A 24749-nucleotide genomic window follows, 5' to 3' on the forward strand; every position below is an offset into this window, starting at 1 on the left:
GCAGACTATTAACATCAACATGAAGTCATTTTGTTATAACTGCTTGTGTCATTTCTGCTGAGAGATACTTCTGCTCCCCACCATCTCCCTGCCCATGCTCACAGAGACACAGCATGGTTGAGGCTGGAGGGCACTTCTCAGAGCCTGACAGAGACTGTATCCAGTTGAGTTTCAAATATCTCCAAGAATGGAAAAGCATCGATGGAGTTTAAAACATCTCCATAGCCTCCCTGGGCAGCTGGTTCATGTGTGTCTACCTTGTCCTGTCACTGGGCACCACGGATAAATGCCTGGCTCTGTTGTTTCTACATGCTCCCATTGGATACTTATAAGCACCGATAATATCCCCTCTAGCTTTCTCTTCTCCAGGTTGAACAGTCCCAGCTTTGTCCTCATCAGATGCTTCGTCTTAACCTTTGTGGCCTTTGCTGAATTGGCTTCAGGATGTCCATGTTAGACTTGTACTGGGGAGCCCAGAATTGGGCCCAGCACTCCAGGTGTGAATCAACAGTGCTGGCTAGAAGGGAGGTATCACCTCCCTTGATCTGCTGACAACACACTACATAAGCAGCCCAGGATACCTTTAGCCTGCTAAATAGGCTTGTGGAATATTAGCCTGTTGCCCTATAAGAGAAGATTAATGCTTCAAAGACAAAACAACGTGTCAGATCTGAGCATTCTTATATTAGTAATTGTGAAAACCCAAGGTAACATTCTATAATATTCTTACAAATCATTTTGAAGCTATGTAATACCTGAGTAAGAAAAGACAAAGTGCTGCACACCACTTTGTGATTAGGTACAAAAGCTTAGAGCTGCTCCGGCTGCTGTTGCTGCTCCTGTACTCTCCTTCCTCCCCTCTGAGCTCAAACCCATCACTCTACTTGTGCAAAGAAAGCCCTTCTTCATGCTCATCAGTGGATAAATGAATGTATGGTAAACACGGATTAGGGAAGTGCTTATAAAAATGCAGATTATTTTCCATAATGCTGGATCCTTTAGATAACCCCTTACAGCTTCTCTTATAGGGTGAGCATACTGTATGCTTCTCATTACTCATCCTAATGATTTACCTCCAAATTAGCTGTTACTAAAGTACTTTTTTTTTTAAATCATTTTTATGTCTGTAGACTATTCCACTTCATGTCATAATTCCCCTTTTGCCCAGCTGACACTAACTGAAGCATCCTAATAGCTGACCCTATGTAAATAATATGGAGCTTTCCTGTAGGACTCAGTTGCCTCCTAAAAAGATCTTTGGGAAGAGGATTGCTGGATTTGGAAAGGGGCTTGTGGCACATTGTCTGTATAAACAGTAAGATGTATTTCATTTGCCCTGGAGAAGTATAACTGTAATGTATAAATAGCCTATACTAGCCTATACATTCTGTAGCTTTCAGAAATTATCTGAATATTGCTTGCTCTTCTAGTCAGTGAAAAACAGGCTTTTTGGCAGCAAATAGAGAACCACTTCAAATGCAAAGGAAATAACATTTAATAAGAACACATTACATTGAATAATATACATATGTACATTTTTATACTATAACTGCCCTACAGATCAGTTTCTAAGTTGGTAAATTAAAAGATACTGTTGCACTGAAAGAGTTAAAAGAATGAATTTATTTTAAACTTCAGATGTCTGTTGCAATCTGCCATACTGCATCTATTACTGCTCATGGAGACCTTCTCTTGTAAAAATCTACTCCAATGAATGACTCCTATACACGGTTGGTTTTTTTCTTTTTCTTTCTTTCTTTTTTTTTTTTTTTTTGCATTTTTTAAAAAACAAAAATGTATGGGAGGCATTATGGGCTTGATTCCTCCATGTCCTTCCCTCCCATCATTATAGTGAAATGCACAGGCTTGCATACTGCCATTTTTAAGCTGTCCATTTGTTTTCTTGTAGCCATGAACAAAGAAAAAAAGTAAAAATGAAAAAAAAAACATTCTTCAAGAAAATACCAATTAAAAAGCACCCAAAGTCTGAAGATAAGCTGCTATTTCAAGATAAGTTGGCATAAGCCTTTGCCATTTTTAGAGTTGTTGGCATTTCCTTTCAGTAATGAAGGTCAGTTTTGTGTTTTCAGATGCTTTGGTTTCCTGTTCCCATGCCTTCATATACATCTAGGAAAGAACAGACATGATAATGGTTGTCCACAGTGCCTCCTTTATTTATTTTTATAAAAAAACACTGTTGCAAACACATACCCAAACCAGCAGTTCTAAGCACAAAAGGAGAACAGTTCTTTAGCACGAGTGAGGGTGTGACACACCCACCACATCTGTGACACACTCATATTTGGCTGAATTTGTACTATGCATACAATCTCTAGTTTTGAAAGATAAGACCAGTGGCAAAACATGTCTACATGATAACAAATAAATTATGCCATCATTGCTAATACAGCACACCACATTGCTGCTTTCTCAGTACAAATATTTCAGGTTGTCATGTATTTTCAGCAGTAATGCACTCAGCACCTGCTAAGGAGTCACAGCAGTGTGAACTGTCAGTGCTTACGTATGAGAACTGGTTAAACTTGATCAATAGCTTTTGCAGCCATTTTATGATTTCTTTCATATGTGTCACGTTGTTGTCCAGTTTGTCACATAACTTATACCTAGTTTAGAATATGTGCAAGGAGTGTGTTTAATGCAATCACTGAATGTGCTCCTGCCACGTAACTTCCTTGACTGTCTCTCCCAGAGACAGAGCTCGGCAGTTTCCTCACAAACATATCTCATGTTTCCACTTTAATTCTTTGGAGAGAGGGGGGCAAACCTGCAAAATAATGTTGCACATAGCAACTAATATCACCATAAAACCCCAAAGTGCCAATCAAGCTATAAGCCTGGGTCATTTTTTTTTAACTGCAATTAGATATTGAGTCTCTCAGTCCAAACCTAGGGGAGTTTAAGTATTTAATTACTTTCCAGCAGTACTCTTCTATTTTAAGACCTGGGGCACAACTAAACATCTTACAGTTAATTAGTGCTTAGAGGCATAGGTGCATGTGTGTGTCTGAATGAAAAGGATGACAAAAGTGTAAGGAAAAGTGTTAGGAAAAAGTAATTCCCAGAGCATTCTGCATTGTCTACTATGACAATCTGCCAACACTGTCACTGGGATTTCTATAGCGAGAGACAAAACATCAGCTGACACTGAAGATATCAGGTTCACAGAAAGGATTTGAACCATTTTCAGGCTGAAAATCTAGGCATTACATTAGGAAACCATATTTTTTTACTTATTTTGCCATGATTTTAATTCTAATAAAATTATGAAATGACAGCACTCCCAGTCAGGACCACTGAGAACATGAGCAAAATCATCACTTGCACAGCAAACCTGTTCAGCTGCCTTAACATCCATTATTTTGTTTTACACAAAGAGAAACTCCCATTGTCAGCAGAATGCAGGAAAATCCTGTATCACTCTCCATGAATGTAGCTGGCTACTGTGCAGATGCCTGCATGTCAAGTCCAAGGAGTCCACCTGTAGGCAATCACTGCTTAGCACTACAGGAATTTGGAATTACTTCCCCAGCTCCATCCCCTGTTTTGTGATGTTTTACTTTTTCCTTATACACAGTGCTGAAGCATCCTGCTGCAAAACCAAGTATCGACTTTATTATCCTGATTTATTCACTAGTCAGAGTGCTCCTTTGCTGCAGGTCAGGAACTGGAAAATCCACAAGAGCAGTTTTTCTAAGCTGAGTCATTTACCCTTTATCATGTTGAGCAGGACCCGTCCTGGTTTTGTTAGTGGAAATTTTGCTTCCATACTTCTTTTTTAAAATCTGGTTAAATGAAGAGAGTGAAACGTGGCTATGCAAATGAGTCCTCTACAACTGTAGAATACTGAGTTGAAATCTGAACTGTCACAAAGTTCAATTTACCTTCACTTTGAACCCGTTCGTTTAGAAGAGCGATGTATCAGTGAAAAAAAGTTGAGATGGGAGACATAAGATTAAGAAGAAAATGTACTTTATGATTGCTATTTTTACAACTGATTTAAAAAAATCTGATTGATACAAAAATGTCATCAGTAATTCATTACTAGCTTCTCACCAGTCATCCTTCTTTTATAATCATGGTTACAAATACATAATTTAGATGCATAGTTGCAATTGTAACCTGCACATTTCTAGTAATGTAAATATTGAACACTAATGCTGTCACATACTCAGCCAACTGCTCAGTATATTTGCAAGAATATGTATTTTTCTTTTCAACCATTAAGAAACTGAACAGATAGTAAAAACACAGAAAATGTGATAAAATAGGGTTGTTAACAAATAAAGTCTTGTGAGCTATTGTTAATTTGCAAGGAAGACAGCCAACATTCAGAGTAGATTTATGGCAGCTATACAGCCATGACAAAAACTTTACAGTGAATTCGCTATTCTGATGCCAAGAGGTACTACAAAGAAGGTGATTTGAACAAAACCAGGACTACCAGACAGAGTACTGCAGAACATTACCTATTTTGCTCTAAATCATTAATTAAGACCCAAATTAAGACATCAGCTACTCAGATTACGAAGCAATGCCCGTTAGTATTTCTGTGATCATTACAAACAATCTTTGGTTATCAGTCAACTGACCAGTTTCAAAATTGAAGAAAACCCCCCAGTTTTTTTGGAACATGGCTGACAGGTCTTTGACTGAAGATTTAACCTGCTGACTGGGAATTGCTCAGAACTCAGTGCTGTGAAACCTCTTAAAGCACTTGGGAATTTTCCCCTGAAATGGTTTTTGAAGATCTTAACTCTCATTCTTCACACTTAGACAAAGGTGGCATGATAAAACTTCAGGCTGGAGTCTTGAAGGTGGGGGATTGTACACGAACCAGTGGAGGGGCTGATGTAGCTTGGATCTTTTTGCTGCTTTAACACTCTCACTGGAATCAAACAGCAGCCACCGATGTGTGAATTGTTCAGTCTCAGTCACACACAGAAGTCCTTATCTTTGACTACCACATGCGTGCATGCAGGCTGTAACTTACTGTTGATGGTCCTGCTGCTGCTGATTGGGAATATGCTGAATAACTTCGTAAACTGTACTAAGCATGTCCTGGCCTGAGGCACTATCAGAGGTGTGAACAGGCTGACTTGAAACCTGAAAGTAGCAAAGAGTGTTTTTGCTGTAACTACAAATTGATAAAAGTTCAACAGAAATAAAATTGATTATGTAATTTATCATTTTTTTTTAAACAATGGATCTGCTCTTCTCCATCAACACTTAGGGCATGGATGCAAAAGTTCATCCCTATTGTTCACATTTTGTTCTGTGTAAGTTTTCATCACATTACAGTAATACAAGTAATAATCAATATGAATATAAAAATCAATATGAATCTAAGATATAGGATGTAGCTTTTGCATTCAATACAGCAACTATTTTATATTACTGTACCACAAGTCAAGTAAGGAACATTCAGTAATCAGAGAGAGAAGTAAGTGAATAAAGATTGAAAAAGGAGCAAATATTCAGGGAAAGAGCCCAGTAGGAAACTCCCACTGGAGTGAGTGAACTGTGAGAAATTTCCATAAAAGTAGTAATAATGAAAATTTTTAATATGTTCCATATATGAATCAGTTCTTATGTCAATAGAACATCTGGACTCCAAATCCATCAGGACTTTCCAGTGTTTTTCTGCCTATGCCCAAACTCCAGTTCTTCATCATTTCTACTTCCTTACTTTTCCATTTTCTGTGAACTAAAATGAATATAAAATCAAATGCTAACTCCATCTGGCATGCCACAGTTCTGAGCAGCTGTTTCTTGAAATTGTGCTGGAGATTAGAATTAATTTCATTGCATATCCACGCTGTTCTAGTCACCCCTCCTCCCCGATCAAGGCCCTAATTCCTCAGGATACCTAAGCAATGATGTTAATTCATGCTGTGGTCAGCCCTAGGGATGACAGGATGCTTATGACTGAGATGATTTAGCATCCGATCTTCAGTACTTTAAATACCCCCTATATCTTTTCTGAACTGTCAAAGTTGTATGTTGTGTGAGCAGCAATACAGAAGAAAATGTCATTGCAACAATCAATTTGCTTGTAGGGCAGTGAGTGGTTTGGTGTTACCCATCTACCCAACATTACTAATATTCTTTTATTATGGGGTAACTGGATTGAGATTGTTCCCTTTAAAGTTTGATTAGTTCCCTACTGCACTGTGCCAATACTGAACTAGTAACACAGTAAAGAAAGAACAAATACTACATCAACAACAGAGATGAATAGGGTGTGATGAAAACACCTGTGAAAAGCAACAGGAGCAATCAGACAAAAGGACTGAAGTGCAGGTATTCAGTTTTCCTTAAGAAACAGAAAGGAAACTATCACTGTGATGTAAAATCACATACCCTGGAACCGCTGGCATGATCAGGAATAGCCACAAATTCATATATCCCAAAATCATCCAAAGCACTTTCATGTCCTAAAGTTAAAACAAACCAAGATGAAAAACATATCAAAATGTAATATGAAATTGAGAGAGTTTAAGTATGGATGGAAAAACACATTCCTCTAATTAAAAAATAAAAATAAAAAAAAAATTGAACATTGGTTGTTTGAACTACTTTAAAGCACTTTAAACCACTGAGCTGGCCTGGAATGAGGCAGGACAGCTGCCTCTGGTGTGCACACTGCCTGGGGATCTGCAGTGCCTTGGACCAAGTGCGGAGCTTCTGGTTAACCTCCGCAGTAGCTCTGTAAGAGCCATTGGGACTGCCTTTGCTGGAAGTCTAAACAGACTCATATGTTTTCATTTCCCACAGACAAGAAGCCTAGCACAAGCTCAGCATGTCTACACTGCAGTGTGAGACAGTACCACCCAAATCTTGTATAATCTTGCTTAAAAAAAAAAGAGGTACATGATAAGGGAACATGATTATTAAGCCTGTTGACAAGTTGCATGTGGGACTTCAGCTGCAATTTGTAGTAGTTAGGGTGGGTGTCTATCTCATTAACTTAACCCTGTCTAGCAGATCTGTGACTCTTGCTGTCTGTTGGGTCCTCACTCATAACACTCATTACATACTGGAGAGGAAAGTGGGAACACAAGTGGTTTTAACCTAGTTTAACAGCTTGAGCTCAAGACAGCAAGATACATAGTAGACTGTGAACTCTAAACAGGAGCCAAACCCACACCAACCTGTCCTCCTTTCGGTTTTGTCTTAAGAGAGATGGCAAATAAGTCTACAACTCCAGTTCAAAACACACTTGCTATCCTCTTTTTGCTTGCTATTTAGAGATGCTAATTTTTTGCAAGAACAAAATTTGACCTTATGCTCACGTTTCTTCCATTAGCATTACCTGAAAATGTTTGTGCCTTTCTGTAATCAGCCTCTGGCCTAGAAAACAGAAACACATTTTTCAGTTTGGTGTCAAAAGATGAGGGAAGAAAGTTAATATGATAAAATTCAATTCTCATAGTGGAAAGGACTTCAAAATGTAAGAATGATTTATTTTTGTACCTTCTCCGCAGCTTCTGTTGTATCACTGAAAAGAGCAGAAAAAGGAAAAATCACTCTTTATCTTCTAACATTCCAAAAGAATAGCCAGAGCGTGCTTAACTTTTACATACCTTGAAGTGGCTTGTATCTTTTCCATATGAATAGAAAGCTCATAACTAGGATCAAGAATAATGAAATTCCAGTTATTACTGCAAGAGATGACAGAGATTTTCCTTTCTGGGCCAGTTTTTCCAGTCCTGTGTCAAAAAAGATGAGTACTATATTTAGTCTCCTGTTGTGGATAAAGTGCTATTATGACACTGAAATAGCATTTTTACAAATCACCTAAACAAACTCTTTAAAATTGTTCCAACACAGCAACTTAAACAAATGCTTTTATTGTCTAGATGGTAACTGGTGAGTTAAATTAAGGTTAAATACATCACTTGTATATTTATGGCCAAAGGTCAGTTGACAGTCGTGGTTTCCCTGTTATTTTTCTTATTTCACTTATTGATGTGTTGTTGCTGGAGGAACTACATTAATTGATTCTTGAGGAAGATGAAATAGGTTTTATTTAGAAACTGTTTATTCTTCTTCCATGGCTCAAAATACTTCTCAAGAAGTTATGAGCAGCAGAAGACTCACTGCTCAAATGGCAGAGGTGCCCACCTTGTTCCAGCCATGGCACTGGGCTCACAGCCACTCATGAGTCCAATGTGGTTTTCAGTAGAACTTTGCTCCTGCATGCCAGTGTGAGATGGCCCTCAGGCTGGTTGGCTTTGCAATTTTTTTCTCAACAGAAAGCTTGGGAGTTCCCATGTTTGCAGCTTGAGTCTAGAAGAGAAGGACTGCTGACCTAGGAAAGCTCATGGTGCATTTGTTTTCAGCGTGGCTGTGCAGATCTCACATGCACACTATTACATGGTTCTCTGCTGTGTTATCTGTTAATTCTTCATATGGTAGCCCGTAGTTAGCTAGATGGCAGGGTAGATTTTCTCTTCTGGCATGGCAGCAGGCAGAAGGCAACAAGCTCCCTCATCTCTAGAGCTAAGGTGGATCAGCACAGTTCCTATTCATAGCATACTGCCTACAGAACAAGTTCTTCTTCCCCTACCTACAGGTTGTTAGGTATTTCCAAATGGCCAGAGCCAGCCCTTTCTATCTAACCAGCAGTCCTTGTACTGTGTGTATTTCCTACTCCATGCATGAAAGGGCAATTTGCTGGTCACCAACTCAACTGCTATTTGTCTCTTGGGTTGTGCCCTTACTTAAATAAATAAAATGAAATATCTCACAAAGCACAAATATCACAAAGGTAGTGGTATACAGGCAATAACATTGTGGAAACTACATTAGACACTCTTGTATTATAACCGTATGCCCAAGCTGTTGAAGTGCCTCTTTTTTCCTTCTCTTCTGGATTTGTTACTGAAGAATTATAATTTCAGAGAGCAAGCAGCTCCTAGACTGAAAATCATCACATGAAAACAGAGAATACCTTTTTGGGGAAAAGAAGAAACCAGTGCAGATTATATATAGTTGAAGTATCCCAGACCGAATGCTTTACCACAACTGATAACTCTCCACTCTTCAGGTTGTTCAATGTGCAACAGACGTTGCTGGTGTTTTGAAAGGCACAAGCTGGGCTCTTTATTCAGCATTACCAGGAGTGGTAGAAGGGATGTGAAAGAATACTCATAATCTTTGTTTATTATGTTTAGTTCTATAAAAATTGTGTTAATTTCTAAGCAGAATTTAGCCTGGGCAGTATCACTGAGGTTTAGTCTTGTGAGTGAATTCACACCACTTGGGTTCAACCAGTGCTGCCTTGCAATGTGTTGGCTCAACATCTGGATTTAGTGCTATCTGAATAAACATCAAGAAGAAATGGCTGTAGAGGAGGGAAATTGACTTTTTGGAAAAGTTTTATTTAGGTAAAATATTTTTAATTAGGAAATGTGTGTTTTTAAGTGCAACTTAAAGCTCTGGATTTTTTTCCTTTTTGGACTTTGAAAGGAGAACTTGGCTGAATTTCTTAATTCTTACTGATGAATATACACATCCATACTGTAGCTGACATGAACTTCCGAGAGAAATGTCAGTCTTATTTCTAATGACACATAGCTCTGTTTGCATTTTCTTTCTCCACTAACTGCAACCTTTAAAGTGCAGCATTCTCATTGCAAGATTGCAACCTGTCTTCCTTTCAGCATAGTTAACTCCGTAGATTTGTGATGATTATATATCAGCCAGAACAATGGACATCTGCTTCCCTTGTTTACCTTACGAACAAATGGCTGAGCTCTTTGTTCTGTCAAGCTAAGTTGCTTTGTTAAATTTTCTAACAGGCAATTGATTGCATCTCTTTGAACATTAACTTTATACAGTCCTTATCTGAAAAAACGTATTTATCCTTATTAATAAGGGATATCAGAGTTCCTCAGTATATTGTTCTTAGCTGTGTGCTTCTGGACATTTCCTGGAACATTGCTTTATTGCTGTTTAATGCAATCTGATGCAGGAACAGAGGTTATAAAGTATAGGAAATACAGGAGACGTGTTTAGTAGAACCTAGCAGCTAATTCATACATTCTTAAATATGAAAGCAAAATAATTTTTACAAGCAGATTGTAATAAAATTATTCATTCATCATCACAGCTTGCATTATCATCATACAGTAAACTAGGGCTCTTATAATACCTAATCACACAGGGAGTCTGTGGCTGGTTACTCCAGTCAGTGCTGTATGCTTGAGACTCTCCCATGCACTGATTCCCGTGGAACCCCAGGGCTCTTAGCTCCTGGATGGCAGAGAATGAGACAAAATCTGAGCCTTGGACAAAATCTACCTGTGGGAGGAAGGGCTTGTCCCGGCATCCAACGGGTTTCTACATCATTTTCTCTTTCCATAAAGCTCCAAATGGCCGAATATATTTTATTGTCAAAGTCCTACAAAACGTCAATATCTCGGTGGGTCTTGTTTAAAGCTGTGATACACTGCAAGTAATACCTCGGTTCCCACAATGGCCAAAATCCCACTTAATACATTATTAGCAAGACTTCATACATGTGTTCTCTCTCTAAGAATAATTTCCTTTTCCTGGGGCTGCCAATCAGCTCAGAAGCTATAGTTACAGCCAGGAATTCTTACCTGCAGAGGTAATGATCACTGTGAAGTGAGTCTCATCTCGTTTTCCAGTCATGTTGTTGAAAGCACGGCACACGTAATCTCTTGTCTTCTGAGCCACCGTATCAGACACAACTTCCAGGTGGGGTCCATACTGGATTACATGAGTGGTATTGTCAGCCCTTTGAATCCAGGAGTAAGTGTTTGGTGGGTTTGAGTCTGCTGAACAGTCAAACAGTACGGCTTCCCCTACATTGACGGTAAACACCGCCCCTACATTCAGACCTTTGTCTGATTTAACTCGGAGTCCATAAGGTCCATCTGCATTGAAAAATATAAAACCAAAACATAATGGAAGAATTAAAATCAGTGTATATATTTAAATTTGAGGTAAAAGCACTTCGATTCCTTAAACTAGACTAGCCTTTAGAATGGCTGCCATTATATTCAATTATTTCAATTAGAAGGCTTTCAGTTCAATCGTTTGATCTTTGATCTCAGAATACACCTGCTTAATACTGATCTAATCGCTGCTTAGGGAAACAGCACGGGTCTATGTACTATTCAGTACTGTAAAAACAATGGGGACTGAACACACTTGGAAAAGCTGTGAAGTAAAGAAGCAGGTCTTCTGGGGTATTTGACCTGTTCTACTAAAATGCCAAATGTCTCGGTGTAAGTCATTTATCTTCATATTCAAAAGTAAATAAATTAGCTCTGAAACACATAAACAGTCAGTGTAATACTTAGCAGTACAATAAGAATTGGCACAACTATCCTAGAGGTATACTTTAGAATGGGGTGTGCCTTAGATAACTTCAGAAAATGTTTTCAATAAATGACTGCTAAAATAAACTTCAACCTTCCCGTTTTAGTACATTTCAACTACTTCAACATTTAGGTTTCTATCAATAGGAAGCCCTCGTGCCAGGTTTCTGAATATAATTAGAAGGGAAATATATTGTCCTGGAGTTGTGTTCATTACTGAGAAAATTGAGGTGCAATTTTTAGGGCAGCCTTCATAGGAAACTGGGAAGGGAAATCATATATTTAAATGTGATGAGTATTACCTATGTTATATTTAGCTGATCATTTCGGATCCTGTTTTTTTTTCCTGTCTTTCCACATTAAAATCTATTTTTACAAGGATCTGAGTGAAAAAAAATAATGTAAAGAATAAAATAATTGAAATGTGCCTTACTAAGTTACTTTTTTTTTTTTCCAGTTAAAGAACTCATTATTTTAATGTTGATAATTCCCTAGGGGCTTACATGCACAGTCAAAAATGTACAGATCTATTACAGACAGATGCTGAAAGAAACCAAAAGAAACTATGGATGAACAGATGACTTCTCTTTGGTGAGATCCCTGGAGCTCAGTAAAGCTGCTGTAAAGTGACACCAAAATGGCATTGCAAGAAGGCAGATAAGTCAATATTATCCCAATTTTAATGTGATCAAGTAATATTTCCATGTTCCTATGGTTGTCTGTAAGCATTAAAACCACATAGCTGGTTTTGAACGTGCAGTGTGCTGCTGTGTGAAGAGGAACACTGGCTTGTTTCTGACTCTATTTCTTATCAGGAAATTCAGGCTGACTTTAGATTTACTTGTAATATGTATGCTTCTATTGATTGTCTAGCTTTTTTTATGAGGCTTGAAGAGCACATAAACAAGCTGCATGCAGGCTGTTTCGTGTGTGCTTCCGTGTTTTTCTTTCTCTATTTGTGAAAGTTCAGGAAAGAAAATGGAGACTGCCACACCCCAGTCGAGTCCATTTTTAACCAAATGTGCATATTTCACAACTTAGAGTTGTCAGGCTTCCTATTTCCTATGTTTCCGTTTTAGTGATAAGCTTTTTACAGTCTCATTTTAAGACTCAGCATCACGTCTAACATTTTGTTGGGCGATGTGGATTCATGTCACAGGTGCCATGGGGGACAATCAAGATGTTTCTAAAAGTCTGTCATAGATGCAGAGCTCCTGCTCACGGGTTCCTTAACATCTGAGTCATAAATATGATAAATGCTTTTGGAAACTGCAAAGCTGTCACCACTGCATCAGCTTAACTACCCGCACCCCACATGAAGAATTCTGTACATGCAGAGCCCATACAACACCAGGTGCTTTGAGAGGCAGTTCCTCTTACCCAACTCTTCTTTCTGCTATTAGCTTTTATTTTCACTGATAATATAACCTTTGGCAGATGTAAACAGATATTAATGCCAAGACCAGCTGACAGGTCTCCCTCACTATAACAGGAGATTTGCCAAAAAAGAATCAGAATTGAGTTCTGTTTTTGTATCAGTGCCATAACAGTGCAGTGTGCACAGCCAGCACTAACAATGCGACCGCACTTCCGTACGAAAGCTACAAATCAAAAGAAACAATGATAAAATCACCACACACTGGCTGTTGGAAAACAAAAACCAAAAGATCCATAAAACAAAGAAGGTTTTCTTATAAAATAGCCAAATGTTGGCTACGTCTGAAAAGCAGCGTTCCTTGGTGAAGTCCATCCCTGATGAAGGTACCATCAGATTACCCTCCTGCAGGGTCTGGCTCAGCCTGTTGCCTCCCCTGGACTGTGCATACATCACTGTGATCCCTACACACCAAGTAGTAAAGGAGTGCCCACAGCTTCAAGTGTGATTTTGAAAAGCAGATAATCAGCAGTTTCCTCTCTGAGATTAAATATTTTCTGGCTTCTGGAAATCTGAAGGAAGGAAATCCCACTTAATTTATTACATTCAGCTCCATCACCACAGTGCAGCTGTTTCTGTTGCAGCCTCCATGACAGCAGCTTCTCCCACTCCTGAAATAATTTATTTCTGCTTCAAGCTTCTGCAATAGCAATGTTCTATGGTGCATTATCATCACAGCTAATGGAGAAGGGGAACAATATTGATGAGAAATGATGAAGAACAAAAAGTACTTTTGATTCTCAGTAAAAAAGAGGAGTGCCTGCCTTCATGGATCACCCAGTTCTACTCCCTTCCCATATTGTACTCAACAGTAATAAGCCTCTTGTCTCAGTGAGGCCAGTTAACTAAATGACTTGTAAAATAATAAATCACCTGTTCTCGGTAACAATTTACAGCTCTGTGGGAATATTTCCAATTGCTCCTATCTCCACGAGACTGCTGTAGTTTCTAAGCAGATGGCAGGTATTTACTGTGAGTGACCTTTCTTTTATCACTTACAGGAGCTCCCCCGCAGCAATGACATATGGCAGATGGGGATCCTGGGGCCAGTGGTATTGACAACTGCTCGTTGGAAGACCCGACACCTCAGCAAGCAGAGGCTGGACTGAGTTATAGGATTGGTATAGCTCAGGAGGTAGGAACCCCAACTCCCGTCACAAATTTGAATATGGAATATGGATAGTAATGTAAGCACTGTAGTCTTTCAGTACTGAATTGTTTTCTATTAATATTTTTTCCCATATTTTAAGTTACTCACAATGTAAACTATCAGTTCTGATGAAATAAAAAGTCCATTCTAAAATACATATAATAATATCTCCATATCTGAAGAAAAAATGAATTGGAGATACTTTGTGTATCAAAATCATAAGGCAACAAAACATTTCAGAAATGTGAAAGCTGAAGTAACTGAAGTTTTCAAGATCTGCTAAGCAGTGGGTTGAAAATAAGTTTTCATTTTGGAGCTTGGAAAGATTTTTCAAATTTATGGGAAAATACATGTGGTTGAGTGAGGGAGAAGGGAGGAAACAGTACAAGAACTAAGGCTAAGGGGAACACATCCTGTCAGTGCAAGTGTTCCAAGCACCCATCTGTGCAGTAAATGGTCTGGAGCCAATTTTGTATGCAAGAAGTCAGAAGTCCCAATGCAAAGCGTAGCAGTCAGAATGGTAGCAACAATGAAAGGCATTTTTCTAGCCTGGTTTGCATTGTAAGAGAGCTGTCAGGTTGTGCTGGCTACAGCTTCCCCATGTTTTAGGTAGGTATCCATTGTAGAGAAATGTGTGTAATGCCCACTCCTAGCTCATGAAAGTGAGAAAAGCAGACATTAAAGCAGATATTAAAAAAATGTGCTACCTTGAGAGAAGAATGAGATTATTGTAACTATAACAATGATGATAATAAAACTCCATCAGTGCTGCTTATTTCCTTGTAGAATGTTTTATCATGATTTCTCTGTCCACAATGAGTGGAAACAGAGTTCATATCTACACTGTTATGGACTCTTTGGGGCAGCTCCTTCATCTTTGTGTCTGCAGTGCTGTCAGTTCTCCTAAGAGAGACTGACAAGTTCTCCTAAGAGATCAGCTGTCTCCTAACAACATCCTTGCCAGCCTTCACCACTCTAGGCAATTTGAGCAATGTAGGGACACCCACTCACACATACTTCAGATACAGGACAACTCCCATCCGATTCTTCCAAGTTATAATTATAAATAAGGAAGTAGCAGAATGCATAACCTTAGAAGAAAGATGGAGAAGGCTGAGTGAAAGGTGTAGCTGCTGGCATGCTGGTAGTGTGGTTAGCCTGGGCAGAGGGCATGGGCTGTCTGCCCAACTGCCAGGTTGCATGGTGGGAGAAGCAGGAGCATGCAGTGGGAGTCCACCTCCACTCCTTGCACCATGCCATCCACGCTGTGCCAGTGAGGAACAGGTTATACCTGAACTGGGCTGATGGCCAGGTGGGTCCTGGCCTGTCTAGCTTCAGATCTTGGAGAAAAGCACTTCGACTCTGGAGGATGCAAGGACTGGAGCCTGGCAAGGTCACACAGCTGTTGGAGGCACTGGGAGCTGACATTGCAGGTAAGGAAAATATGAGAGTGCCTTTTCTAAGATTTGCTGAATGTTGATTAAGCCAAGCCTTTTGTGTCCTCTAATTCAGTTTACATTCATGAACTGAGTTTACATTTTCACTAAGTTCCTCGTGTGCTTTTGCACGTCCTTTTACCACTTCAAAAATCAGTAATGGTCTTTACTTTTAGCTAAATATAAACTTACCAACTTGCTTAGAGATCATTTAAGCAAACACCTTAAAAGAGCACCAGCACAAACCCTTAAAAATAATTCATAGCAGTGTCCTGCAAGCAATGATATGAACCGAACCTGAGGCCATCATAGCCTGCTGATCATGGCCTATTACAGCTTATTTGTGATATTACTGGTCTAACCTAGATCCTGATGTTATTTATAGCCACAGATAATTCAATGGCAACTTTTGACTGAAGGTGTTATTCATATCCCTAAATTAAGCAGTTGAGTATAGACAGGATCATGAAATTGCGTTATTAGATCTTCAGAACAGGAATCCCCAGCTTGACAGTTTTCTCATCCTCACACCTCTAGTCTAAATTAGCTTGTTGAAAAGCTACTTTTCACAGAGATTAGGTGTCTTGAACAAAAAGGTATATTTGCAGAGAGACTTAATTTCTTTTATTAAGCCAATATAGCTGAAAAAAGAATTTGAGGCACACAAATCCCTCATTATCTGAAACAGAAAGTTTCAAACTAGATAGAGAATGGGCACTCTTTCTCAGCTTCAGTGTTACCTTACTTGTTGAGTCTGAACTGCCTAAAAATCTCATTTCACTTACATTAAACCATTACAGTTTTCTCAGCACTACTTATTGGGGGACCTGTACAAATCAGTAGTAAACAACAGCAACAAAATAATAAATGAACCAAAACCTAAACTGTCTCTGAACTTTGTAAGAACCAGCATATAATCTTAAAATGACATGAGTTAATCTTTGGGAACATAGGACTGGAAGGGACGTTTGGTACCACTGAAATCAGCCTTCTGCTGCAGTAACCCATCACAGCACAGAATCCCATTCATACAGTTGTCAACCCTTGGCAATAGTAATGTGCACAGCTCTTGCAAAACCTCATTGCTCCAACAGCTGAAAAACATCTCATTTCCAGTCAAAATATATGGTTGTCTTATAGTTTATTCTTCAGTCAACATAAATCTTGACATAAATCTTGCTCCCTCATGTTTCCCACTTTATGTGAAAAGCGAACACTCCTTTCTGAGTCTATTTTCTGCAACCAGACTGAGTTATCCTGGCCTGTTCTCATGAGTAGGATCCCCATTCCATTTTGTTTTGTTTCTGTACAGTTCAAGATCATTCCTCTGGGTTGCATAGGTACTGTATATAGTATTCTACTTGCGATCTCATCTTTTTTATGCCTGAATGACACTGCCTGTTAGACGTCTTGTGATGAGCTCAATCAGGCAGATACACTGCCTCAGTTATTGCCATACAAATCTCCATCAGCAGAAGTTAATGATGTTTATTCTCCAAGTGCATACCCTTTTAGCTTTTAACAGATTTCATACCAATTCTATTACTCTGTCGTTCAGTCCTCCCAGCTTACTGTCACAGGTAAACTTCATTGACATAATCCCAGTCTTTACATTGATATCAGTAATGAAAGTATTAAACAGGGTTGGACTCAAAATGATCTTGAGGAATAGCATAAGTAGCACTCCATCAGCCTGGTGCTTCCTGCACTCAGCTTCTGGATACCTTTTTCTGTTTCCATTTTAATCAGCATCTTTCTGTGTATAATTCTGATTGCTTTCCTCTGGCACACACCTCCTCCAGATTTGAAGATGCCCACACTGTGGAACACCTGAATGTCATATGTGGACTCTGCCACTCAGACTTCACAATACGTAACACTGAGGGACTTTTAATTACACTATCGTAACGTATAGCTGCTACAAACTTATTTTGAATGCAAGCTCACATATAATGTTAACTCAACTGTCTTCTGTCTCTTTTTCTTAGTCAGAGGCACTCTTTTCAGCCAGATCATTTACACAAAGGTAATTATGAATATTTCATATACTCACAATATATTGTTGGTACAATTCTCTCACTTTCCATTGCACTGACAGGGTTGGATACCAAACAGCTGTAGTTCCCAATGTCTTCTTTTGCAACAGGAACAATTAGGAGTGTAGCATTGTTTGATGAAAAGGTATAATTAGGGCCAGCATGGAGAGGCTTCCCATTTTTCATCCACTGGTAAACTACTCTTGTGCCTTTTCCCACGGTACATTTTAACGTAATATTCCCCACGTACTCCACTACCCCTGAAGATGGCTCAGTCTGCACAATTGGCTGTGTGACAGGAACTATAAAAAAAAGAGATATGAAGAGTTATAAAAGTGACTACCAGTACATTACAGTCTTCATTGCCAAAATGATACAAATAGCAGCCATCCTCCTCTCTGGAAAGTATTCATATTTCAAAGTGTGTTTATTAAATATGGTTAAAGAATAAAAAAAAGAAGGCCATATTCTCATCTGGTAAGAATTTTCCCAGTACTTAAATAAAGCTAGACTGTTTATATGACATAGGTTGAAATTGGGTCTATCATTGCTTCCAACTCTGTTCTAATAAACAAATCCCTGCATCCACAGCAACGAAAAGAGAGGAATGGGTGGTGTTGCCCACAGTGAGGGACTTCCCCAGCAGTGCTGCGAGGCTGACATTGTGACTGAAACTCACTGCTGGCCAAGTCATGGGGATGGCTATTGTCTGGTATGGACAGGAGAGTGAAATGGCAGCCACAGCTGTATCACGTTAATGCTCATTCATTTAATTAATTCAGTCTAATCAGGGACAGGGCTCCCTCCATATAATCCATAAATTGCAGTACATTGAAAATTGATACATTCTGTCTGATAGCATAGCAGAGCCTTATGAAACATTATTTCCTATATTTCTCGTATTAATTAATGGTTTTGAAACTCCTTCAGTGATTTCTTTAAGATCAAGAAATATTAGTTAATGTCTTAAATCTGTTTAAAGATGACATATTGTAGCATTCCCTCCACCAGTAGAAAATAACATAACTCAATTGTTGGCACTTATTTGTGCATGGTTGGATTAAATAGTGCACTACTGTAATTGGTTTCCAAGAACCATTACTTCAGAGCTATGGAAATTTTATTTTCAAACTTAAGATTTTAGTAACTTACCATCAACAGCTACATGAATTCTTTCACTGGCAGCTATTGTCCCATTCCCACGGACATTGACTTTTACAATATAATTGCCCTCATCACTGGTACGTAACAGGTTGATCATCAAGGACGCATTAGGTGGTATGAGGGTAAACTTGTGCTGATATTCCAAGTCTGGTACTACTGTCTGATTTACAGAGCCAAGTAGGTATTTTGGATTACTTTGAGGCTTCTCAAACAGCCAAATTATCTGGATTTCACAAGCTGTAGTATTGAAATTGTAGTCAACAGTGAGCTGGAGTGGTTGCCCCTCGACACCATGGATAGTATGAGATGGGACTGTCAGCTTCAAGGCAGAACAAATACCTGCATAAAAATGAAGGAACAAACAAATACACCTAAAACACAAATGGGAACATTGGAAAACTCAAATGAGGAACTCTCACAGAGAAAAAACTCCCAGAGTTAAAGCTTAAACTTCTTTATGATTATGTTTCAGATTTCAAGTAAAGAATTGGGGAAGTGCTCATTGACTTTATTGGAATAGGATTTAGCTATAGACACCCAGCTTCAAAGTACATGAAAAGCCAAAGCTGAAAGGATATTTCTCATTCCTGGTTATAAAAAACTGTTGAAAGTTTGACAAAAATGAGGACAGGTGATTTTACCTTCATGTTTAAAATATTTTCACATTAAAATACTCTCAGTTTGCACAGCTTGTATTGTCTATGTAGTCTTGGACTACAGGCTCAAATTTAGGACTTCTGTGTTTATCCAGAGAGAAATTTCTTACTGCTACTTTGCCAGTTACACTGAGAAACCATCTGAAAAATCTAACAAGGCTCACTTTCGTGAATTTCCCCATTTAAAATGATACATAGTTATTATTACCTGCACCTTATGCTTCAGACAAAATTCAAGAAACATAACTAATCTTGTTGTAGGAAAGTTGTAGGAAAAAGAAGAATTAAGGTTTTCTGTTGATATGTGCAAAAGCAAGATCTCAGTCCCGTGATGAATCCTGTCCTCCAGGAATCCTGCACCTTCAGGGTGCAAAATGGCCCCCTTCAGCTGGTCAGGCTTTCCCATCCCTTAGAATTGTTTTTCCTTCTGTCATCCTCAGGCAGATTTATAGAACATTACACAAGTTTGCTAAGGAATCTCTGGTCGTATTCTGTTCATTCAGCAACTAGTGAGGTCAATGAAAACGACAAACTCCAAAAATATGAGTAATTTTGCCTCACACTTCATACAGCTGAACGTTAGTCAACTAGGATGGCTCGCAGTGCTGCCGAGGGTGAGGAACTGAAAGGGGAAGCAGCTTGGTGCAGTCCCGTGATAGAATGCTTTAGGGGCGATGTGTGCAAAGACGTTTAACCTCCTGACATAAATACCCAACTTCTTGGGGACTGAAGAAGAAGCAGGCAGAGGACTTCAGGTTGCATGGACACTGGTGTGGGAAGAACAGCAGGGAGTCAGCTGAGATGGGAGGAGAATGGGACAAAAAGGGAAGAAAAGAGTAGAAAAGATACGGAGATACTTAACTGGAGGATGCACAGGAGCACGGTAAGCACATGTGTAACTTTTCCAGATAAAAAACCTGAAGCAATTGAAGCACATCAAATTGAAACCTCCTCCCCTACTTCTTAAAGTATTTGTGGCCTGTTGTTCTTGCGCAGTTTTTTAACTGCTGTTTGACTCTTAGGGGTGAGCTGGCTCTTGGTAATGGGAGATGAGTTTTGTTGGTTGCTGTAACATTTAACAGAGGTGAGTTCCCTCCCTGCAAACCTTACAATGCAAATCAAACTTCAGCTGCTACTTTCCACTTGAGAGAATAATTCCTCAATAAAGCCCTTCACAAAATGTTTAATGGTGAAAGTAAATTTCATATAAGCTACCTAACACATTCCGATTTTAAAATCTCCTTGAATGAAGTAAAAGAAATCCCTACAAATACTGGGAAATCTGTAAATGATCGATTAAAAGATCTGGCCATATCATTCCTCATTCCTTACATGTGACAGTGCTCAGAGCTGGGGTTTCTCTAGCTGTGAGTAAGCGATCGTGTTGTAGGACAAGAGGCCAATAACAGCTGCAGTGGTAATTGCAAAATATGTGTAACAATTGATATTTCTTACAGACCTGTGCAGAAAAGGAGCAAAATCCAAGCAGGTCTAGTGAGGAGAAGGATAACAGTGACTATCAGAACAAATGCTGTCACCATCACAGAACAAGGAAAAGAAACTGGTGGCTGAATAACTTAATTTCTTCTCCGTTGAAAAAAAAGAAAGGGTGTGGGGAAGATAAACAGTAAATAAACTTCAACCCAATTCCACTTATTGCGGGAAAAAGTGGCTTCATTCAACAGCATGGAAAGACATCGGGAGGTCAGTTAGGAACTTCTTTCAGCAAAGACGAGGGAAAGTGAGAGAAGAAGCCCCATTTTTATTCCCAGCCAGAGGACTGCTGTCCATTGGGGAGCAGCTCTGGGCGACAGCGGGTGCTGCCGTCTCCTGACGTGGCTTCACAGAGAGCCACTGAGGCTCTGAGCTGTCACTGGAGAAAGGCACTCTGACAAAGGGATTCTGGCAGCAGTGCTGGGCGACTGCTGCTTTAACAGGGATCAAATCTTCTGTGGTCTGGAATATTAGACTTATTTTATGGGTATAAGAAGTCAGTGTGCCAAAATGTACTTCTTTCTCATCAGGCACAAATTCCATGCAACTCAAACTTATCTCTACAGTTTTCTAAATAGAACAATAGATATTTTTCAAAGAGGACAGAATTCCGAAAACTATTTTTTGTACAGTGCCCATAAACCAAGAGGTTGTACAGAAATGACCTCCATTTGGAGCTCAGTGATCTGTGTTTTCTTCCATCTCACTTTGCTGCCACCAGTATTAGCAAGCACAACAGGATCGCTGTTGACATAAAACAAGGGCTGCAGCTTTAGCTTAAATAATAACTATGACATAACTTTTGAGTTTACTGCGCAAACTGAAACCTTCTTACTGAGGTTTTATCATTCTCTGAATTTAAGATGCACATCTCCTTGTCAAAGTGAAATCAGACCCTCAGTTACATTTTACGTGAGTGATCATTGAGTTCTTCAGCACTCCAAAATCCCTGAACTTGTGTGCGATGTCACTGCCAATAGTTTCCAAACTTTCTGCGAATATGTCAATTTGAAAAAAGAAAAAAAAGATAAAATGGAGTAAAGAATCTGCTATTCCTCTACCACCATTTGCAGCAGAAGGGATGCAGGCACGTTCTTTCCAAGTTCGGTATTTCTGTCCAAGAACAAGCTCTACCAATCTTCATTATTTGACTTAACTCTACCTTCGGAGGTCAATTCTTCTGGTGTTCTTTGTGTCATGCTCCAAGCACCTGATTTTTGTCATGGTAAAAGGTGCAAGCTATGCATTTCTCACACTAGGAAAGGTTTCTATCTGAGGAAGACTGTAAGATGCAATTTTCTGGTTAACAACGATAGCCTCCAAAGCATTCTGTGTGCATGCCAATATCTCTTGTAGAATCTTAATCAGAAACGTTCAACAATGTTGTAATGGAGATAAAGAACTGAATATTCATCGTGTTCCTATCAGACAGGTATTTCATTTTTAAAGTCTGATAATCTTCATTAAAAACTGCTACGGCTAAGAAGCCAAAGCTGTTGATAAAATACTTCGCTCAAAATCAAGGAAACTAAGTGACTGTATATGAAGTTCATGAAAAAGATAGAAGAAAAATTGTCAGAAAAGTATGTAGCATATTTGCAATATCATATATTCCCTCTGTTGATATATTTGAAAACAATTAAGTACATAAAAAACAAATTACAAGACTTTGTAGAAATACAGCTTTATCTAACCTTTGATCACACAATATTCCTGTAAAAGAGCACAGAACATCTGCTTTTTATCAAGTGTACAGATAACAAACATATAAAATCTACAACCAAATGCTGAGTAATTCTACTGTTAATGTAAGACATTCTTCAGTTGACTGAAAGAGTAATTTAGTTTTAATACAAAGTACATCAAAATGTATACAAATTTTAGGTGCTAAATACAATGCATCATAGTGAACTGAAAAATAACCTATCAACACTGTCTTAACAGAATGCATTTTTAAAGAGATGTGTAACATCTTCTGTACAAACTTTGGCTCAGAATCTGTCAAGTCTTACTTGTTAAAAACAATGCACTCTGCATATATCGCTTAATAAAACAGGAAAAAAAGATATATAATAATGCCAATGCTTTATTTACAGATTATGTGCAGCATTAATTTTTGTCAGTTTTTAACATTCTCAGTTCCATCCATAAAACATTTTATCTGATTAAAACTTATAGGCTACTTCCTTAAAATAAAGTATCTGACAATATAAGAGAAACATCGTAAAATTTGGGAGTACAAAAGCAAGTCAAATTTCCATAATGACAATCAAATATAACACATGCAGTTTCTTACCTACAAGCAGAAAATATATATGGCAGTTTAAGTCACAAAATAAGCTGGCTAGAGGGCTCCATGAAAGCATCCTGTCCCATACAAACGCCACCTTCTTCTCAGTGCTAAGTCGGAGCTGGGACCAGCACCTGCCGGTTTATTTGCTAGGAAAATCAGCAATGAGTTAACAGGCCCTGTCCTGTCCCCAGTCCTGTCTGATTTGAATATGTGTATACACAGAACAAAGGGAGTGGAGCACCTGTTAGATGAGCACCCATCTTCATTGCCTCTGACTTCAACATAACCCTTCCCCAGCAGCCGCAGTAAATATGACAGAGAATGTAATAAATGAGGTGCAGGATAACACAGAGCACCTTGAATTATCAAAAATAAGTGAACACACCCAACACATAGGTTATAAAGCTATTAACATCCTTTAGTTACACTGTTTTATAAAAAATACTATGCTGCTAGATGGTTCTGCTCGCTCCAAATTAGCATGTAGTATTTGATAAATTAGTATTTAGAACTTGTTCTCTCTCTTTTTCTTCCAGATGAGAACTTTTCCAGTGACAGTGTCTTCTTTCCTTCTATTTTTTAATGAAAAATATTAGAAAAAATACAAAGCTGCGACTAAATTATTATCATTTTCTTCCTTAACGTATGTGTAACAGGGAGACAATTTCATTCCCGTCCTCTGAGCAACCTGTGATGTGAAGTGCCCATCAGGAATCTTCTAACAAAGAGTCCCGTAGCAGCGTGCACAACCCACCAGAGCTGTTGAGTCAGCTGCTGATTACTGTTTATTCGGAGTGAACTTACATCGGTTTAATATTAATATTAATGTATGATTTGGATTTTGTCCAAGGCTGCCACTCAGTGTACAAACCTAATCAGCAGCACACCAGGCAGCCCTCCTGCAAAGCTGCATGTGCAGTAACAGTTTGCAACGGCAAGTATTTGCATCAACAGAGATGGTTTATCCATTGAAAAACACACGTTAAGTTCTCGTTACACAGCACGTAAACGCTGTGATGGATGAACAAATCCTTGCCTTGTGCAGGACGGATGGCAGCAGGGAACTGAGCCCCCTCACCATGTGCCTGTGCTGGTGCTCGGGGTCCTGCAGTGTGTAAGCCACTGCCGTAAGGAATGCATGTTTGATTTCTGCTTCAGTTAAAGGGAGGTAAAAATGCCCAGACCCTTCCAGAATTTTTAGCAGCCCTGTATGATCAAATGTAAGGAATGTGAGTGTTATTTCAGCAGTCCCAGCAGAAACAGTGTCATTGCCTGACACAGGACTGCAGATGAAGAGAGCACTGTACACACCCATAAGGGCTCTGGGTGCCCCCTGCCATGCCTTCCCCAGGGCTGTTGTTTGTAACCCGTTTAATCCACTTCACTGCAGTCTACATGTATCGAATGGCAACGTTCTATAAAATGAGCTAGAGATGATTACCTACTCAGTTTCATTATGTAATAAAGTATTTGTCATAGACTCCAACTAATTTCTAACTGAAATGAATGGGAGCCTTCTCAGTGGGATAAAGTCGGTGCTGGTGTTTGAAATGTCTGGTGTGTGTGAAGAAAACAAATAATAATAATAATAATAAACACTAGAAAAGCAACAGATTAGCACAGATATGTATTTCCAGTCAGTATATCCCCTTATTTCCAGGATATGTTCTTGATGTCATTAATACACCGCCATTTTTTAAACCAAGTAGCTCA

The 24749-nt window shown here is 38.9% G+C and overlaps 1 protein-coding gene across 3 annotated transcripts; it reads right to left on the bottom strand.

Moving 5' to 3' along the window:
- Window positions 1-1477: 1477 nt before the first annotated feature.
- HEPACAM2 (HEPACAM family member 2) lies at window positions 1478-23150 on the bottom strand. Of its 3 annotated transcripts, none has more exons than XM_001235349.7 (10): window positions 23040-23150; window positions 18582-18932; window positions 17447-17731; window positions 10629-10925; window positions 7605-7730; window positions 7495-7519; window positions 7334-7371; window positions 6382-6455; window positions 5012-5124; window positions 1478-2127 (listed from the first exon to the last, which is right to left on the bottom strand). In XM_001235349.7, exons 1-10 carry the CDS (start codon window positions 23107-23109, stop codon window positions 2118-2120), a joined length of 1389 nt encoding a protein of 462 aa, XP_001235350.3. In that variant the 5' UTR covers window positions 23110-23150; the 3' UTR covers window positions 1478-2117. The 3 variants fall into 3 exon arrangements, with proteins under 3 accessions (XP_001235350.3, XP_040551532.1, XP_025004206.2); XM_040695598.2 differs by lacking the exon at window positions 1478-2127 and adding an exon at window positions 2151-3803; XM_025148438.3 differs by lacking the exon at window positions 1478-2127 and having other exon boundaries at window positions 2151-5124.
- Between the last annotated feature and the right edge of the window lie 1599 nt (window positions 23151-24749).

The sequence above is a fragment of the Gallus gallus genome, chromosome 2, assembly GCF_016699485.2.
Source record: "Gallus gallus isolate bGalGal1 chromosome 2, bGalGal1.mat.broiler.GRCg7b, whole genome shotgun sequence".
In the NCBI taxonomy this organism is placed as follows: domain Eukaryota; kingdom Metazoa; phylum Chordata; class Aves; order Galliformes; family Phasianidae; genus Gallus; species Gallus gallus.

Excerpts from the sequence above, each read along its gene's own strand:
- HEPACAM2 (XM_001235349.7), bottom strand. The coding sequence starts at position 23,109 with ATGCTTTCATGGAGCCCTCTAGCCAGCTTATTTTGTGACTTAAACTGC. Across the intron at positions 18,933-23,039 it reads TATATATTTTCTGCTTGTAG|GTATTTGTTCTGCCTTGAAG; the intron begins GTAAGAAACTGC and ends ATTTTTATGCAG. Across the intron at positions 5,125-6,381 it reads ATCATGCCAGCGGTTCCAGG|GTTTCAAGTCAGCCTGTTCA; the intron begins GTATGTGATTTT and ends TGCTACTTTCAG.